This window comes from Paramacrobiotus metropolitanus, unplaced genomic scaffold (genome assembly GCF_019649055.1).
Source record: "Paramacrobiotus metropolitanus isolate TYO unplaced genomic scaffold, Prichtersi_v1.0 Parri_scaffold0000058, whole genome shotgun sequence".
NCBI classification, from domain to species: Eukaryota; Metazoa; Tardigrada; class Eutardigrada; order Parachela; family Macrobiotidae; genus Paramacrobiotus; species Paramacrobiotus metropolitanus.
The window spans coordinates 847,124-865,514 of record NW_026570278.1 but is presented as its reverse complement, the minus strand read 5'-3'; the positions used below and the strand labels follow the sequence as shown (position 1 = coordinate 865,514).

Genomic DNA, 18,391 nt, shown 5'->3' with positions numbered 1-18,391 from the left:
ATCACAAAAGGGCGCAGTGCTGTTAGTTTCAGAAATTTTAACAGTTCCAACGGGTTCCATAGGTTCCAGTGATGTTAAATCAGGTCGGAATTAAACGATGTACAGTAGTTCCAACAGTTCCAATAAGTTCCAATAGAGTTCCATAGGTTCCACTGGTGTCACATTAGGTCGCAATTAAACGATGTACAGTAGTTCCATCAGTTCCAATTAGTTCCAATAGAGTTCCATTGGTTTCACAGGTGTCACATCAGGGCGCAATTAAACGATGTACAGTAGTTCCATCAGTTCCAATAAGTTCCAATAGAGTTCCATAGGTTCCACTGGTGTCACACCAGGTCGCAATTGAACGGTGTAAAGTAGTTCCAACAGTTCCAATAAGTTCCAATAGAGTTCCATAGGTTCCACTGGTGTCACACCAGGGCGCAATTGAACAATGTACAGTAGTTCCAACAGTTCCAATAAGTTCCAATAGAGTTCCATAGGTTCCACTGGTTTCACACCAGATCGCAATTGAACGGTGTAAAAGTAGTTCCAACAGTTCCAATAAGTTCCAATAGAGTTCCATAGGTTCCACTGGTGTCACACCAGGTCGCAACTGAACGGTGTAAAAGTAGTTCCAACAGTTCCAATAAGTTCCAATAGAGTTCCATAGGTTCCACTGGTTTCACACCAGATCGCAATTGAACGGTGTAAAAGTAGTTCCAACAGTTCCAATAAGTTCCAATAGAGTTCCATAGGTTCCACTGGTGTCACACCAGGTCGCAATTGAACGGTGTAAAAGTAGTTCCAACAGTTCCAATAAGTTCCAATAGAGTTCCATAGGTTCCACTGGTGTCACGTTAGTTCGCAATTAAACGATGTACAGTAGTTCCAACAGTTCCAATAAGTTCCAATAGAGTTCCATATGGTCCATTGGTATCACAGGCTGTTGCAGCGTCTAAATATTCGAAATCTTTGTTTTCGCTTTTAAGGGAAGGTACAGGGAAGCAATGTCTTAGTTACCCTAAACGGGTTAAACTCTCCATGTTGTCATCTGAATCTGGTAATTTGCTTTATTCGCCAGCCAATTCGATCATAAGTCGATACTTGCATATTTTTGGGCTGTTTTCGCTTTATCAAACAGTAGCTGTACTGTAGCTTTTTGATCGGAATGGACGGAGCGGTGTTTGAGGGTCGAGGATGGCTGCTTAAGGGCGCTTATTACAAACCGCTAAACACACAAGAAATCGGGTTGGCCTTTATTGGGACTTTTCCTGAAGCAGGTATGCGCCGTTGCATGCAGAAAACAGTCTATCCACGTTACTGTGTTCTACGCCCAGCATTTTGAACTGTTCAGAGATATTTGTGTACCTTCTTGCTCAACTATAATACTCCTGCATAACACTTCAGCCTCTGTGGCGAAGAAGCCAGTTTCTGTACAGTATGCGGGGAAACGCAATTGTTCAAAGTGTACGAGGGTGCACTTGTTCACCCAGCTGTCAATCTGTCAAACCCACTGAATAACAATATTTTATTACAGGCACAAGCGTTGCACCAATGTCTTATGAAGCGATCCTAGCAGCGCACCAGCTGTTACGGTGCGCCATTTCCATGGAATATGTCGTCTCTATCAGTTACTCGGTGATTGCAGTACGTCTCAGCCCGACTGCCAGCCAGTACATTGACAATCCCGACACCTTTCCACGCAATCCTCCGTAAAACCTTGCTTGTGGATTACATTGTGGTATAATTGCTCGACTGCAGTCGATGTAGGGTGATTTTCTTTGCAGAACGGCCGGACCCATGCTAACACCAGGAGAGACGGCTGTGGTATCCATTGCCTGCAGTGTCGCATTGGTCTTCGGCATCGTTGTGGCGATTTGCGTTCGCAAGAATGCTCGTGCTTCTACTGAACGGGTAGAAAACCTTTGCAAATACTATGACTTCAGCGTAGCCCGAAGTGTAACTAACTGCCATTACTACCTACCTGAATTGCATTGAACGCAACCCTGAACAGCCAGAGCTAGCAACGCTACTAGGGTGGCGAGCTATGGCTGACTCGATGATAGCCGCACTTTTGCTGTGCCGGGCAACCATCGATCTTTGGACTATTTGCACTTCGTACGTACTACGGTGCTATTTTCATTATCGGTAGAAACGCTTGTACGGTGCCCATCACGACTTCGTAAAGCAAACATTCATTCGCTTGTCGCTGCCCATATTTTCCTCATAAATCCACACGAGCGGTACATAAGCCAATCTTTTCAAACTGCAAAAGTCAATATTGCCACCCTTGAGAAAGCTTGGTCCTTAGCAAAGTACACAAAGGTACAGCGAAGCCAAAAACTAACGGAATGCTGAGGCAGACAGGGTTTTAGCTAAGTGTGGCTAAATCAGATATGATTTACCCCACATAATATATGTATATTGGCAAAAGATAGTGAATAGTGTCACCGTTCAACAGTGTTTCATGCACCCAAATTATTTACTGCTACTAATGCTTTGCCGGCCAGCAATATCAGCACGAACGCTTACCGTTCCGGCACGCGTTCTGTTACCCGTATCTACGCAGCACGTCTAATGTCCTTTTACGATACACTCCAACAACGAATGTTAAGTCGTTTAATATCGTAAAGCGTATTCTGCACCGATCGTAAAGTCAGAATCATTCCATCATTTCCGCCAAAAGCACACTACCACAAAATGGGACCGTCTAGCCACATGCCAATGCATACAGTTCACAGCGTTTCCAAGGACATTCCTCTAAGTTATCACACTTTCCAACATACCACCCAAGACTATCGATACACTTCCCATGAAGAATGAAAGTTAGTTATGCAATAGCATGAACAACAGGTGCACGCGCCGGTCATGCGCATCCACGCATCCACACGCGACTGGCAGCGCGTTATTAGCATTAGCGGTTCCCCTTGGGACGCGTTATGAGCGTTTAGCGGCTAGCATATCCCCCTCCTTAAGACTTTTGGTCCTCCAAAAGGAAGGGAAGGTCAGGCTTCAGGCAGAAATCCCACGACGCGCAGTGACGGGTCCGTTTCCTTCTTCCAGGTCACACTGTCCTTGTTGACGACCACGCTCGAGGCTTCCTCCCGGTTCACAGGGGCGCTTCCGGATCCATGCATCCGAGCACCGCAGCCATCCTCCATGTCCGTCGTCGCTTCTCCCGTCGCTCGCGATCCTCGCTCGGATCTCCGTTTCCGGTTTCCTACTCCCTGCGCCGGGCATCTCCGTAGGCACGCAAACAGTTTGCGGCCATACTTAAAAAACAACACAAGTATACAGGCGGAAATAAGTATACCTGCTATACTTCCACCAATGCTCTCCCACAGTTTCATTCGGTAGAATAGTTCTGGCACTTGCGCGGACTTCGACACACTTTGCACAATCTGTCCAACATCAGCAACACCATGCTGATCCAGTGTGCCGGCAAGTTGACCAAGCAAGCTGAACTGGAATGAGTGGTCCTTCTCCACCACCGCTTGCAGTGCCGATCCCGACAAGTCTGTAGACTCTTTGAAATGTGCCGCCAGGAGCAGGTGATTGACACTACTGACCGGTTTCACCAACACCCATTGTCCGTTTCTTGCTTCGTACGGTTTGCCATTGAAGTTCACAACCGCAGATTTCCAGTAGCACTCAGTGTAACTGGCAAGGGTGTAACCGTCGGTAGCAATTGTGAAGTTTCCGCTCCGAGGCTGTGGTCCACACTTAGAGCCGTTGTGCACTTCGAAATCCATTACTGCTGCACGACACTGGCGTATTATACCAAACGCTCCCATACTCTCCAGTGACTGGCATTTCCGAAGTTGCATTTCGCGCGCCGCTAGGGCACCGGACAACCGCGACAACGCGTAAACATTACTCAGGCGCGCACGGGCCACTTGGCAGTCGAGTGTATTCACCGCGTCGCCCACAGCATTCAGGTATTCAGTCTGCATGTCTTGTTCGAACTGCAGATGCGGCTGCAGGATTTGGTCCAGGTCAAGTGCAGTAAAGTTGTCACCACCAACATCCCGCCTGCCGCGGCGCAGTGGTCTCCTTCTTTTGAATTTGCTGGGCGCCGGTTTCTTTACTCCGTTCAGCTGATCCCGTGCTTGACTGATATTCAGCGGCTTCCTGTCTTCAGTGTACAGTGTAACAAACAAGTCCGGCTGTTGCGTTATAGTAATCAACTGAGAACGTACTGTACCGCACACCGCTGTGACGTTTCCAAGGATGAAATCCAGCTGGTGAACTGAGTCTCGTAATCGTAGTCCGTCCGCTTCGGCGTAGAGGCTTCCCTGCCACTGCGCCATTTTCTTCACTTCACATGGCTTCCTTACTGCTTCCACTTCTCTCCATACGAATGTACGCTGCCCTTGTACTGAGTATCCATCGGAACGTTTATGGCTAATTTCTCCAATCACGCTTACCACCGGGCAACTGTCACAATTCTGTTCTAAGGTAACTTCTTCCATTTCACAGTTTCTGGTTGTGAAATCTTTTATACTGTTCCAGCTTCCTTGACCAGTTGGTGTAGCGGTGTAACTCCATACGCGTCCTGCTTTAACCATAGGTGAGTTACCGCATTTCATAGTCTGCACCATCGTCCAACAGTCTTGTGCGCTGGTGGGCACATGTGCAACGTCACGTGTGGTATCCGTCTGCCACAAAAAACTCTCCGCGATGTGTAGCTGATTGTCCCACTGCCGGCATACATAACCTTTAAAGGTTTTCCCATCCGGCTTCCGAGTCCACAAGTCGAAGTTCACAGGCATAGACTTTAGGCTTGTATTCTGTGCTCTGCAGTTGAACAGTTGCTGGAAACTAACCACTCCCACATACTGCGGCTGGTTGCAGTTGCAGACGTCCACTTTCACTCCGTAACTTCCACTGACGATGCTGAGCACCAACATCGACATAAACAATAGTCGGGACATCGTCGCTTGCGGCTCAATGCGCGAGTTAAATACCGTTGACGTGTTATGGTTACCGGCCGGCTGCTGCTGATGACCGTTCATGTCATACGCCAAGGACGTACCGTACTCTTCGATGTAGCGCTTCGAGGTGCGTTCTCCTTTGTTTGCACGGCCCGAGCGGCGCGTCTCGACCACTGGCTCAGGTCCAACATTGTTGTACGGTTGACCATACATGTCCACTCCGCCTGCCGGTTCCCCTTGTACTTCCCCTGTGGCTTCAGCTGGGTGAGTTTCCTCATTGTATGCACCGTCCATCCCGTCACCGGCGTCACTGCCGAACTCCTCATCGTTTGAGAAGTACCGCGTTTCATCAGTGAAGTCATCTTCCAGCTCCTGGTGATCGATGGTCTCGTTACCAACACGATCACCATGCGCGACCACAATGTCCTCTTCATCTTTGATCACTGTATCGTTCAGCTCCTGGTCGTCGGAAACTGATTGACCACTTACTTCTTGGTCACCACCGTCGTCGTGGTCCATTTCCGCATTACTTCCGACCGGCTCTTCCCAGCCTCCATGCGTGCTGCCAGCATTTTCTTGACCACCGACGTCTTCTGCATCAGATGACTCATTCCCATCGCCGATGTAGAAGGTGGCTTTCTTCGTCGGAATGTCTTCATCCGGGTCATCATACATGGCGTTTCTGTCCTTGAACATTTTCAACTTTGACACATGTACTACAAACGTCTTCCGCCGCTTCCGGCCTTGAGTGTGCACTTCATAGTTCACTGGTCCTGTACGCCGCAGAACCAGGTACGGTCCGGTCCATCTGCTTAGCAGTTTCTTCGCCTTACCGACTTCTCCCGCGGGGCAGTACACCCAGACAATGTCACCGGGGAAGTACTCCACTTCCTGGTGGTCGTCGCGCGCCCATGTCTGGTTGTGACTTGCTTCAATCCGGGCATTGGCTTCTGCGTGAACGTCTCTTAACCGGTCTGCAACATTACGGACAAATGGCTCTTTCACAGTTGGGATAGCCAAATCCACCGGGAGCGTCGGCTCGCGCCCATACAGCATGTAAAACGGGGAATAACCAGTGCTGTCATGGCGGCTTGTGTTGTATCCAAAAACAACAAAAGGTAGCAGTTCATCCCAATTCTTTTGCGTAGGCGTCACATATTTCGCAATCATGTGCGCTAGAGTCTGGTTGAAGCGTTCTGTAGTCCCATTACACTGTGGCCGGTATCCTGACGTTGTCGTGCGGTGAATGCTGAGCAACTCGTACAGTTCAGCACTCAAATTGTTCAGGAATGGCGTTCCCCTGTCACTTAGGACTCTTTCCGGCATCGAAAACTTCAAAAAGACATCGTAGAGGAGGAACTTTGCGACACTTGTCGCATTCTGTTCATTCAGCGCCTTTGCACATGTCCACTTGCTGAACAAATCAGTGGCAACAATTATGAACTTGTATCCGGCGCGGGTTCGGGGCAGCGGTCCGAGGATGTCCGTCTCCACCGTGTGGAACGGCACATCTGGGCAAAAGCTCTGGATTGGGCCGGCAGCTTTCACAGTGGGACGGTTTCGGGCTTGACATTTCACACATGACTCAACGTATGTCTTCACGAAACTCAGCATATCTGGAAAGGTTACTCGCTTACTAACCTTTTCCCAAGTTCGGTCAAATCCGAGATGACCGGACAGCGGGTCATCATGTAGGAAAGCCAGGACTTCAAACCGCAACTTCTTTGGCAGCACTAGTGACATGCGCTTCGTCCCCTGTGACTTCCACCATCTGTACAGTATACCATCCTGGAGTACGTATGTTTTCCGTACATTCTTCTCGTGTGGCATCCGCTGCACAATATCGCTGCAAAACGCATCTTCTTTCTGCTCGGCTTCCATGTCAATGTCCATACCGATTTCGTCCGTAAAGACTGCGTTAAACTGGAGTGGCTCCGCAGGATAGCGGGACAGGCAGTCCCCGTCGGCGTGGATCCTTCCCGCTTTATGGATAATTCGCAAGTCGAATTCCTGCAGCTTGAGTGCCCATCGTACAAGGCGGGAACTTGGCCCTTGGACATTGATGAGCCAGCACAGACTGTGGTGGTCCGTTACCACAGTCACCAGACGCCCCAGTAAATAGTACCGAAACTTTTCACAGGTGTACACAATCGCGAGGCACTCCCGTTCAGTGGTGGTATAGTTGCACTCCGCCTTGTTCAGTCTGCGGCTGCCGTACGCTACCACACGTTCCCGGTCTTCTTCATCTCTTTGGACTACGACAACTCCGATTGCGTAGGCCGACGCATCTGGATGGACTTCAATATCACGGTCAGCGTCGAAGTGAACCAACACAGGGGCAGTGCATAAAGCCTGTCGCATCGCGTCGAACGCCGCTTGCTGTTCGTGGGACCACTCGAATGGAACGTCTTTCTTCGTCAGCCGGGTCAGCGGCTCCACTATCGCCGAGAATCCCTTGATGAATCGACGATAGTACCCGCAGAGGCCCAAGAAAGATCGGCACGCTTTCAGTGCCACAGGACGTGGGAAATTCTGTACCGCTGTGACCTTTTCGGGATCTGGTTCAATGCCTTCTGGGGTGACAATGAATCCCAAAACTTTGCAGCGTGACTTCAAAAAGTGGCACTTACTGGGTTTGAGAATCAATCCGTAACGACGGAACCGAGTACAAATCTCTCCGACGACTTCTTTGTGTTCCTCAAGTGTTTCGTGTCCACACACAACATCGTCGAGGAAACAAAACATATTCTTGAACAGCATTCCGTGCAGGACATCATTCATCGTCCGCTGGAAGTGTGCCGGGGCGTTGCGTAAACCGAAGCATACCACATTATACTCGTACAGACCACCGGCTGCTTGAAATGCTGTAATGGGCTTCGACTCCTCCGCTAATGGCATCTGCCAGAAACCTGACTGCAGATCCATTGTGGTAATATACTTGGCCTTGGAGAGCACCTGCAGACAGTCATCCACGTTGGGGAGTGGGTACCGGTCGGCTACCGTAACCGCGTTGACACCTCGCATGTCAGAGCACATCCGCTTGGCTGCGCCGTGGTCCTTGTCGACCAGCATCGACGGCGAGCACCAGCTGCTCTTTGAACGCCTTATGACTCCTTTCGCCAACATGTCTTTAATCTGCCGCTCCATCTCTTCGAATTCTTTCGGAGTTCTTCGGTACTGACCTTGGTAGCGTGGTTTCGTGCCGGGTTGCAGCACAATCTTGAATGGCTCCACTTTGGCCATCCCCATCATCTTGTCGTCTGTATGGAACAGATCGAAAAACTGTTCCAGGAAGGCCGAAAACTCCTCCACTTTATCCTGTGTACGAGCGTCACCAATATCGAATTGCGTAATCGGGACTTTAGGCCAAGAATTGTCCCAGTTGTCCATATCCAATTCATGGACACCGTCCATTGCGACGGCCAGTCTGCGCTGCTGAAGGACTTGTCCACCTCCAGTCTGCTGATGAAGTAGTGCCATCATAAACGCTTTCATTCTTGGCTGCAGCCTTGCCGCTTCCTTCTGCGCCGGGGCTGCTGCTGCGGCAGTCGTAACTTGCCCCTTCGGTTGCCCCTGTGGTTGTCCGTTGCGGTGCACAGCGGTGTTACCAAACTTGCCGGTTACCTTTGCCGCTGCTGGTTGACCACGGCTGGACGTTGGCTGACCGGCACCACCGCTTCTCTTCATTGTGGACATCCGCTTCATCTGCTCCTCCATGGACAGTCCGAGCGTTGATCGTTGCACTTCGGTAAGCCCCTTCGTCAACACGTAGTCGCTTGGTCCTAGCAACATGTTGTTTGCAACATCAACTAATATGCCGGGTATACCAGTAACATTACACCCAATCATCGCGTCATATTTGCCACTGTTGAACCCGTCGAATACCTGGAATGGTATGGTTCCCTTCAACCCACATACCTCCACTTCCAGGAAGACACGACCAGTTGTGCGCACTACGCGGTTGTCGGCCATGGTGACCTCAACGCTGTCCGGCATCACTTCGCATCCCATGCCGCGCACAAAACTCATGTTGACCACTGACAAGCTGGCACCGGTATCCACCAATGCAGTAGCAGGTCGTCCGTTTATACGAATGGGCATTATGGGTACACACCCCGACATCTGTAGCGGCTCTTGTGCAGGTCCAAACGTCTTGGTATCTGACTGCATCTCCGCCCTGTGGTGCTTCACGAACATCATAGCAAACGTCTGCCATGGGTTCTGACGGTGTCCCATTTGACGTTGCATGCGCAGACCTTGCTGATATCGATCAGCATAAACAGCGTCCGGGTCATCAAGGCTGAATATGCCGGTTGGTCCGATCCGGCTGGACACTGGTTGCCTCCGCGCTGTCCCCTGTGGTGATCCCTGTGCTGTCCCTAATGCTGACCGGTCGCTGCGCCAGGCACTTTGGCGCCGGTATCCAGATCCACTGGGACCACTCCGATCCACCATATGCCTGTTGCGTACCCGAACAACAACATCGTGATCCTGCAGTCGCTTCAGCGCCTTCCGTGGTCGCGGGACTTGGTGTCGTTGCCAATCCACAGCGCCTAGGCGATCAAACACACTGCGACGTTGTTCTCCAATTGAGACGTTTACCACATGGACAACGCGATGGCCACTTGGCTGGTGACCATCAACTTCGCTGTATATCCCGCGGCCTTGGATGCGGTGTCCCCTTGGGACGCCTCGACGACCTCCTCTGAGCTGAGCTGCTGCCGGTCCCAGCATGCATTGGACGTGCTGCTCCCACCGGTTGTTGGCCCGCATTGCGCCTCCTCCACGTGCGCCTCCATGCGCGCCTCCATGCGCGCCTCCATGCGCGCCTCCATGCGCGCCTCCATGCGCGTCTCCATGCGCGCCTCCATGCGCGCCTCCATGCGCGCCTCCACGGGCGCCTCCATGCGCGGCTCCTTCGTCAGCCCGTTGTCGTCCGCCATCCATACACGCGCGCACATACGCTCGTTGCCCTGCGCTACCTTGAACATGCATTGCATAATACATGTGTGCTTCATTATCATGTAGCGGTAAACTGTTCCAACCATAGAATCCGATACTTGCCGTCTCATTAACACCCCCAGGTGACCCGCCGGCAGCCGGCGACATTGCTGACAACGTTTCTGTTTCAAAACGTCTGCCCGCTGTCCCAGCTGTGGCTCCGATCGTGGTGTTTCTTCCAGTTGCGCACCGTTCCGTAGTGCCAACTTCCGCTGTATCGGTAACGATCATCGATTTGGCCTGTGCAGGTCCATTGCCACTGAACTTGGCCTTATTCTTCGGGCAGTCTTTAATCAGGTGATCCGAGCTGTCGCAGTTATAGCAGCGCTTTCCGCTGACAGGCCTAGCGCCGCCTCTTCCGCCTGCGCCACCGTTTCCACCATGACCTCCGCGACCGCCTCTGAACCTGCCGCCGCTGCCGCCGCGCCATCCGCTGCCACTGCCGCCACCACTGTGGTCGCTGTTTCCGGTGCCGGTTGTGTCTCCGCTTCCGTCCGCATCTCTGCCGTGCCGCTTCCATTTGTTGGAGCGGTTGCCGCCGTGCTGTGCGCCGCCTGCGCCACTTGATTCGGAGTGAGACGATCCACCACGACCGTCATTTCCGCGATTCTTCTGCTCCAAACGGATCGCCTCCGAAACGCACTGAAGGTCGGACAGGAAGGACATCGGTGTCTTTGCCTTTGACAGCGCGACACGTGACAGATACTCGGGCAGCAGTCCGTTACGAAGTTTGGAGATTAGAGTGTCATCCTCCATGCTGCGGTCATATCTGTAACACAAAGTCACAATATCGTTATAATAATCCTCCAGCGCCTCATCCCGCTTTTGCTTCCGTTGCGCGATTTGGATCTTCAGCTGATTCTTGTAATCCTCGGTTTGAAAGCGCGTGGTTATTGCCGCCTTGAACTCCCGCCAGGTGTTGTATGGCTGCCGGGTGCCGTCATCGGTGACTCTGTCCCACCAGATAGCGGAGTTGACGCAAGCAGGATAGATGCTTGAGTTATCTTCCGCTCGTCGTCCCAGCGCTGCGCCAGTGCCATCGTCTCGAATCGGCGCAGCCACGCCACAACGTCGTCTTTCGCCAATCCCTGGAACACCTCCAATATCCGCGCTGGTCCGGCTAGGTGCAACGTATCCAGTTCTGCTGCCAGCTCACGAGGACTGTGGAGTTGCGCGGTTCCCGTGCTTGATGATGTATGCGTTGCCGTCGTTATTGGCTGGGAAGTGTAGGTGGGCGTGTGGGTAGATGTAGTGGTTCCACTTGTTGACATTCTGGCAACCTACGTAATTATCACGGGAACGGCAAGGTATTTACTCACGTTTCGTTCCGGACTGTGGACAACGTTGGAAATAAGGGGCAGATAAAACCACAAAATCGGCCTGATGATAATCCACAGTGTGTCACAACACACAGGAATACGATCAACAGGTTAAATCGCAAAATTATTAGACTGAAAACTTCCACTGCTGCGTATCGTATACACAGCGAAAACAGACGTACCGCGTATTAGGAATTAATGGCAATTATTAAAATCCCAAACTCATAAGTTTCCTGAATCGGTTTCGGCACCAATATGTTACCCGTATCTACGCAGCACGTCTAATGTCCTTTTACGATACACTCCAACAACGAATGTTAAGTCGTTTAATATCGTAAAGCGTATTCTGCACCGATCGTAAAGTCAGAATCATTCCATCATTTCCGCCAAAAGCACACTACCACAAAATGGGACCGTCTAGCCACATGCCAATGCATACAGTTCACAGCGTTTCCAAGGACATTCCTCTAAGTTATCACACTTTCCAACATACCACCCAAGACTATCGATACACTTCCCATGAAGAATGAAAGTTAGTTATGCAATAGCATGAACAACAGGTGCACGCGCCGGTCATGCGCATCCACGCATCCACACGCGACTGGCAGCGCGTTATTAGCATTAGCGGTTCCCCTTGGGACGCGTTATGAGCGTTTAGCGGCTAGCAGTTCCTCTGATTATCAGGCTTTACTCATTACGGATATTCTTAAGATAAGTGACCCGGTCCATCGTACATACACAGGAAATACGTGTGCATTGATGGGAACTTTCGAGCAGTGTTGGGGATTTGGTTTTCGGCACTGGGTAACCAAATGATTTGTCTGCACTGCATAGGCATAAAATCCTTTTTCTGGGGTAGCATCGGGTTGCCGAGATGTGAGAGCAAAGAAATTCAGCAAGTTTAAATGCATTCAGGTGCACCCAAAAGTTTTATTATGAACCGATCTTATCGAATTTTGCTTGCAATTGCATGTACGCTTGCATTTCATCCGTTTCTAAAAAGAATCATCGCAGCGATACTTCAAAAGACAGGGAAGAACAAAATGGAACTTACCTCACCTTACTAATCTATGAGGCGCTCAGCATGATTCATCATGTAACTCGCCACATGTGGCGGGTGCGGTGATTCGTTATTCACAATGTACAGCCAACTTGATCAGTTGTTGAGAAAAGTCATCGCTTTGAAATGAAAAGGGTACTGTACACTTTTCATTTCAAAGTGATATAGTGGTAGTACGTGGTATACACTTGCTAACGGGAAGATTATGTTAAACACCATAATGAACACGCCCGCCAATGCAGAAACTGGGTAACCCTGCCAATCAGCGTCGTTGGTCCAGCCGTTTGAATAGTGCCCTGTAATAAAGATCGATAGCAATTCAGTGTACACACCTGTTCTCTGTCTCAATATGTTATGTACAGAAATGCGCAATTTTCGTTTTGCAGGAGCGACTGTTAAAGGAGGAGCGGCGTGCTACGGACCAGACCTGTGCAGTTATGGAAAACTGACCCAGAGTTAGAGTTAGGAGTTACAGGGAGCGTGCGAGTTCGCTACGAGTTACGCTATTAATGTAAGTAAACCGAGTTTCGAGTTATTCAGCGAGTTACGCTACCATAGACAATACACACAATTTTTGAGCAAGTTACGCTAGAGTTAAGTTTTCGGGGAGACGAGTTACGCTTCAGAGTTACGTTACAACTCGATAACTCAAAAATAACTCGCGTTACGTTAAATAGTTAAAAATAACTGCACAGGTCTGCTACGGACTATCAGTCAGCTATACAAGGAGGTCTATATCCGCAAGTACGCATTGATGGGGAATCGATTTTAATACGTCCCCTCTTAGTAAATTTCTGATCGATTGTTAACATGTAAGTAAATAATGATTGGCGCATGTAGCCGGCAGAAAGGTGGATGGCTCATCCACCAATCTGCCGAAGGTCGGCAGATTGGTGGATGCGATTTCATTGAACATCCACCATCCACCCGTCCACCTTTCTGCCGGCTACAGGTGGCGCACAATGAGCTAGATTTTACCTGCCATACAGGCCGATGCGGAAGTTTAACACGGAAAGGATGTAGCAAGTGCGTAATTAGCGCAGGGTCTGCGCTTAGGGACGGCCAATACACTATCATCGTTGTCACAACAATTGCCTCAAATTATAATAATGTTTGAAAAACTTATTAAGAACCGGCATAGATAAAATTCTTTATGAATGCGACAATATGTTTACACTGATATTCCATTTCGCCATTTGGCTTGGAACAGCTGATGCCCAATGCAGTGTGGCGTAGCGCCCCGTAGTATGCAGTTTGGCGAAACCCATGAATTTTTATTTTCTTTATCGGCTTGCACACACATGCGGGCTGCGGATGCATGTGCTGCTATGTGCACGCATACTTACATAACAATTAGTATTACGAATCTGACCGTCCGACGACACCAATATCGTAGACTGTATTTTTAACCGTGAACACTGGCTAGAAATTATTACAGAACTGATTAAATCGGGAGCTTATCGGATGTTTGACGGATAAATAATACAATTTCCTTTAGGGGAAGATTCTGGACAACATGGGAAGCGACTGCCTGTATGTGTATTCGCATCGCAACAGTCTTGGTCAAGGATCATACGGACACGTCTACAGAGCCAGAATCGTACATCGCGGGAATTATACCGGTGAAGAGGAAGCGGCAGTCAAAGTCATTGACGAAACAAAAGTGAAAAATTTGAAAGTCAACAGCGAACGGTCCAGGGACAGATGGGTGACACTGCTTAGCCTACAATGTCCACATCTGGTAGCGTTTCACAGAGTCAGTTTTTTCTCAACTAATACTGGCTTTTCTGTGGAAATCCTTATGGATCTTTGCGAAGGTATGAACATTATGCCTTGTTGAAGCAAATTTGACAAATTTGACGTCTTCGCACTAGGCGGCGACTTGGAGAGGCTGTTGTTCGGAGTAAAGGCCGATCATGCGCTTCTAGATCAAGGGAGCGCATTATGTTATGCACTGCAAATCGTGACTGGTGTGGAATTCTTACACGCGCGACACCTCAGGCACGGTGACTTGAAACCCGGCAACATCTTCCTGAAACATCATGCTGACCGGCATGCTGTGATGGTAATCGGCGACCTGGACGGTCTAGAGGTAATGGTGAACAACACCGCTAGTGAGACGCACGCCGACATGAACGTTGGTGGAACGCTCAAATACATGGCACCCGAGATTATGCACATGGGAAGTCAGGAACAGCCACCGGCTCCGAGCCGGAAAGCAGATATCTGGAGTGTCGGTTGTATTATGCATGATTTATTTGATCGTTCTTGTGGAATTCATATACGCAAGTATAAAAAATCCGACCCTCTCCTGGGAGAAAGCGGTACGTTTACGATGGATGCAAAAACCACTCAACAGCAATTTGCCGTGCGAATCATGGCTGGTTACGTTCCGTTCGTTAGTGAAGAGCTCCCACCGGCATTAGCTGGTATCATCCGCCCATGTTTGAATGTGGACAACAGTAAGAGACCGACAGCTGAGGACTTACAACGCAGCCTGCTTCTTTCACTGGATCACGTAGCAACACATCACGACCCAACCTCCAGCAGCCAGAATGACTGCATTGGGAAATGCATTTGTGGACGATATTAATTTTGTTAGAAAATGACTATCGATATTAGCAGTTAACGGCTTGCCCTTGTCACGGGAGCATGATTGCGGTAGTAGGTATTCAGGGGATATTTCTTGCATTGTATTGCATGGAATCACCGCGCTAAAGTGTATACTGTGCAATTGGTTTAAGAATGCAGGCTAGGTATCTGATAAAGCCTTCGTATTTCTAAAATTCTAAGCTAAGCCGATTTATGCTCGGTAGGCCGATGGTAAGTATGAAGTGCCTCCAAATTCATCATTACTAGCGTTTACATACTTTTCCAGAGCACAACTTGCGTCTCTACAGAGAAAAGCAATCTCTACAAATTTTGCAACAAAAAAACTCCAATAACAGCATCATTTTAGTGATTTATTGATTCAAAACTTTGCTGTTAGTTCCAGCTGCCGATAAAGTAGCTAAAGTCAGCAATATCTTGAAAACTTTCGCCGAGCAAACGGGTAATCCAGCGTCGAATTACCAAAAAAACAACTCTTGCGTAATAAATATCTGTCTGGTGTTAGTCCGTTATAAGACAATGACATTCATAGTGAAAATTGGTTAAATTTATAACTTCGAATGCATCCGTATACACATTTCATTCAAACTGGGTAAAAACGATACTTTCCCAGTTCGAAGGAGATTATCGCGGTTGTCACGGACGATCCGAGCGTGGAAGAGATCAGGGCAGCCTCGTAGTAATAATTCCCCCATCTCATCTTAGCTTTTCCTTCCAAATGAATAGGAACAGTGGTCAAGGCAAAAGCGCCCGACACCTTTCGACCGATCCGAAGACAAGTCATTTTCGCGTCATTTTATCTGTGCCAGGACTGCCGTTTTACGTCCGTGCTAACAGCGTTCGGTTTCAGTAATTTAGCCACATTAAATTTGCAATCGTGTTTTGGACTGATACTTAGAAAAAGGGATTTTAACGGGTTTCCCAGGCTGCAAATTCTAGTTTTCGGTACTACCACCATACTCAATTTGGAAAACGGAAAGTTTAGTTCTTAGCAAGATCTGAAAGTGCTAACCAATGAGTCAAATCTCTTTAATCCAGTCGGTTGATCGTTCAATGTCAGTTGGTCTCACTTGGTAGACCATCTACATAAATAGGCAGCATTGCACTTGTGACTTCGCTGACTTTCGAATGTGGAGAAAAATCAACATGGCGTTGCGAATGGAGTTACAGAAAGGCGAACTGACTTTTATTTGTTGGCGTCTCCGGAAATGCTCGAACGAAAAAAAACCAGATATTATTCTATCCAGTTGACTGTCTTGCCGAATTCTCCAATGCTACAGACATTAATTTCAATTTTTCTCAAGCGGAGTATTGCATTAATGACCCGCTATGTATCTGTAAGTAGTTTTAATTATGACCGTCTGTCGGAGCGGTTCACAGCGCTGCAAGATTACCACTCAGCATGTACAGATACACGTGAGCATCTGATGTCATCAGTATGTCATCTGATGTCTTTGATTGCCTTTGAACAGAAATGGAAACTGAATTTCCATTTCTGTTCAAAGGCAGTCAAAGCAATCAGACATAATCCGTGCCAGCATTAAACACCATCAGGAAAATTAAACAATCGTCAGCGTACTTCACTTAATCCCAACACGTATCGTAGCCGTGGCCATCTGGTGTTTAACCTTTAACTTTTCTTGACGCTACTTTACAGTTGTTGAGTAGGGGTCCATTTGGCGGCGCGCATGTTGGCGAGGGAAGGAAAGTACGATACAGACCCGTTTTGCAGATGCAGGTGGAGTGGCAATTATACGCGCATAACGCCGGCGGGTTGGGGTTGACGCATGATTTCTCACACTCGCGACAGCCAATAGTCATTAATGGGTCGTCACACCACAATGTCTGTAGGAGGTCGGTTTCAGAGGAACTGCAAAAAATGCAAACCATAAATCGTAGTCCTAACCAATATGCGTAACCGTCAAACGTGGATGGCTGCAGTGTGCAACAATCAAATACTGCCACGCTTCAATCGTCCACGATTGACGTTTACGAATGGTGGTTAGAGCTACCATCCACGGTTGACGGTTAAGTCAACCGCTAGTGCAGTTGGGATTAAGCTCAGTGTTCTGGCGATAGCTGCGCGTTATCTCAAACTCTCGTAGTCAAGCAGTTCAGCATATGTTTGTCTGTGACCCTGCTGTATACAGCTTTCTAGCCGTTTTGAAATCATTTGCCGTCTTCGTCTTAATGGACCCGGCATCCGCTGCACCTTTTCCTGGTCACATTGTTTGCCGCTCTAAGCCTCTAACTTCCGCGTATACATGGAAAGGCTTTGTATTAGTGATCACTCAACAAAGTAGCGAAAATTCGAGATCACCGTTCCCGGCTCGTGCAGCACGGGCAGCCACCGACTGCAGGCGGTCGCAAGCGCCACCACTTAACATGTTAAAACTTTTGATCATCATCCAGATTACAATAAAAGGACTGCATTGAAAGTTTACGGCTTCGCCATTACACCTCATAAATGTTCGTCAGCAGATGAAATTCTACACTTTTCATTTTTAAGAGTGCTATACAATGAACAATCATAAGTCGTAATCAAACTAACAACTTTTGGAATCACATGCAAAATCAAAATAAACCTGGCAGTGGCATCGATACAAATAGCAGGCCGTATTCAACATCTGATTATCACAATTTTTAACATTCTGAGTGATGGCGCTATAATGATACAGTATATGATACAGTATTGATACAGTTGACATATGACATGATAACTTGTTTATTATTTTCCAACAATAAGGTAATTTTAGTAGACTAAATTAAATTGTCCTAACACGACATAAACGATGCTAACTGTGTGAAGCGAGGTGTCTCAGATTCGCACCCTAACTGACTAGGTTCTGTGGAGGTCATTCCACTAGAATTTCCTTTACCGGCGAAACGTAAGTAGCTAGAATTCTAAATTGGCCTTACCGGTTTTCCCTTGGGTTCTTGTCGGAGGCAACCCCGGACTTCATATTCCCAAGTTCAGCGTTGAATGTTTTGCGTCCAGATGCAACGGCGTGGTCACCAAACTCCGCTGTGCTGTAATGGACTAACAGCGAGACTGCGGCCAGCAGCGTTATGATAGCAGCGGTCGAATCCATAATACACAAGAGAACTCTGAGACGATAGGAAAAGTGTGGACAGCAGAATGCAGCGCCAGGTAGATGTTGTATCAGTTAACAGCGCTGGTAACTTTGCATTTCCTTATATAATGGCTCTGTTTGTCGCCTTAACTTTGCCGATGAATGAAACTTCTGTGCTGCTGCCAATCAGTCGGTCAGTCTCACCAATTAACATTTAATAAGGCAGACACCAGACGCCACCAGGCACCACGCTTATAATGCTAGCCCATGCATATAATTTGTTCGATTAACAAATTTTTCGCGTATCGAAAACATTGATACAAGCAAAGCACGAGTGCCCCAAGGAAAAACAACGTCTGCTCCATGAATTAAGTGAAAAGTGTCGGGAATTAAGCAGACGTTGCCACTAAG

At 48.5% G+C, this 18,391-nt stretch overlaps 1 protein-coding gene and 1 long non-coding RNA gene across 2 annotated transcripts; one reads left to right on the top strand and one right to left on the bottom strand.

Moving 5' to 3' along the window:
- The first annotated feature begins 12,996 nt into the window (after nt 1-12,996).
- Nucleotides 12,997-14,344, top strand: LOC129593037 (uncharacterized). The gene is made up of 3 exons (XR_008691038.1): nt 12,997-13,040; nt 13,795-14,113; nt 14,171-14,344. It is a non-coding gene; the product is annotated as an uncharacterized LOC129593037 (long non-coding RNA).
- A 2,101-nt stretch (nt 14,345-16,445) lies between these two features.
- Nucleotides 16,446-18,052, bottom strand: LOC129593041 (uncharacterized). The gene is made up of 2 exons (XM_055489224.1): nt 17,826-18,052; nt 16,446-16,776 (listed from the first exon to the last, which is right to left on the bottom strand). Exons 1-2 carry the CDS (start codon nt 17,996-17,998, stop codon nt 16,530-16,532), a joined length of 420 nt encoding a protein of 139 aa, XP_055345199.1. The 5' UTR covers nt 17,999-18,052; the 3' UTR covers nt 16,446-16,529.
- Between the last annotated feature and the right edge of the window lie 339 nt (nt 18,053-18,391).

Coding starts and splice junctions, on each gene's coding strand:
- LOC129593041 (XM_055489224.1), bottom strand. CDS start 17,998: ATGGATTCGACCGCTGCTATCATAACGCTGCTGGCCGCAGTCTCGCTG. Junction 16,777..17,825: donor AAGAACCCAAGGGAAAACCG/GTAAGGCCAATT, acceptor CATTTTTTGCAG/TTCCTCTGAAACCGACCTCC.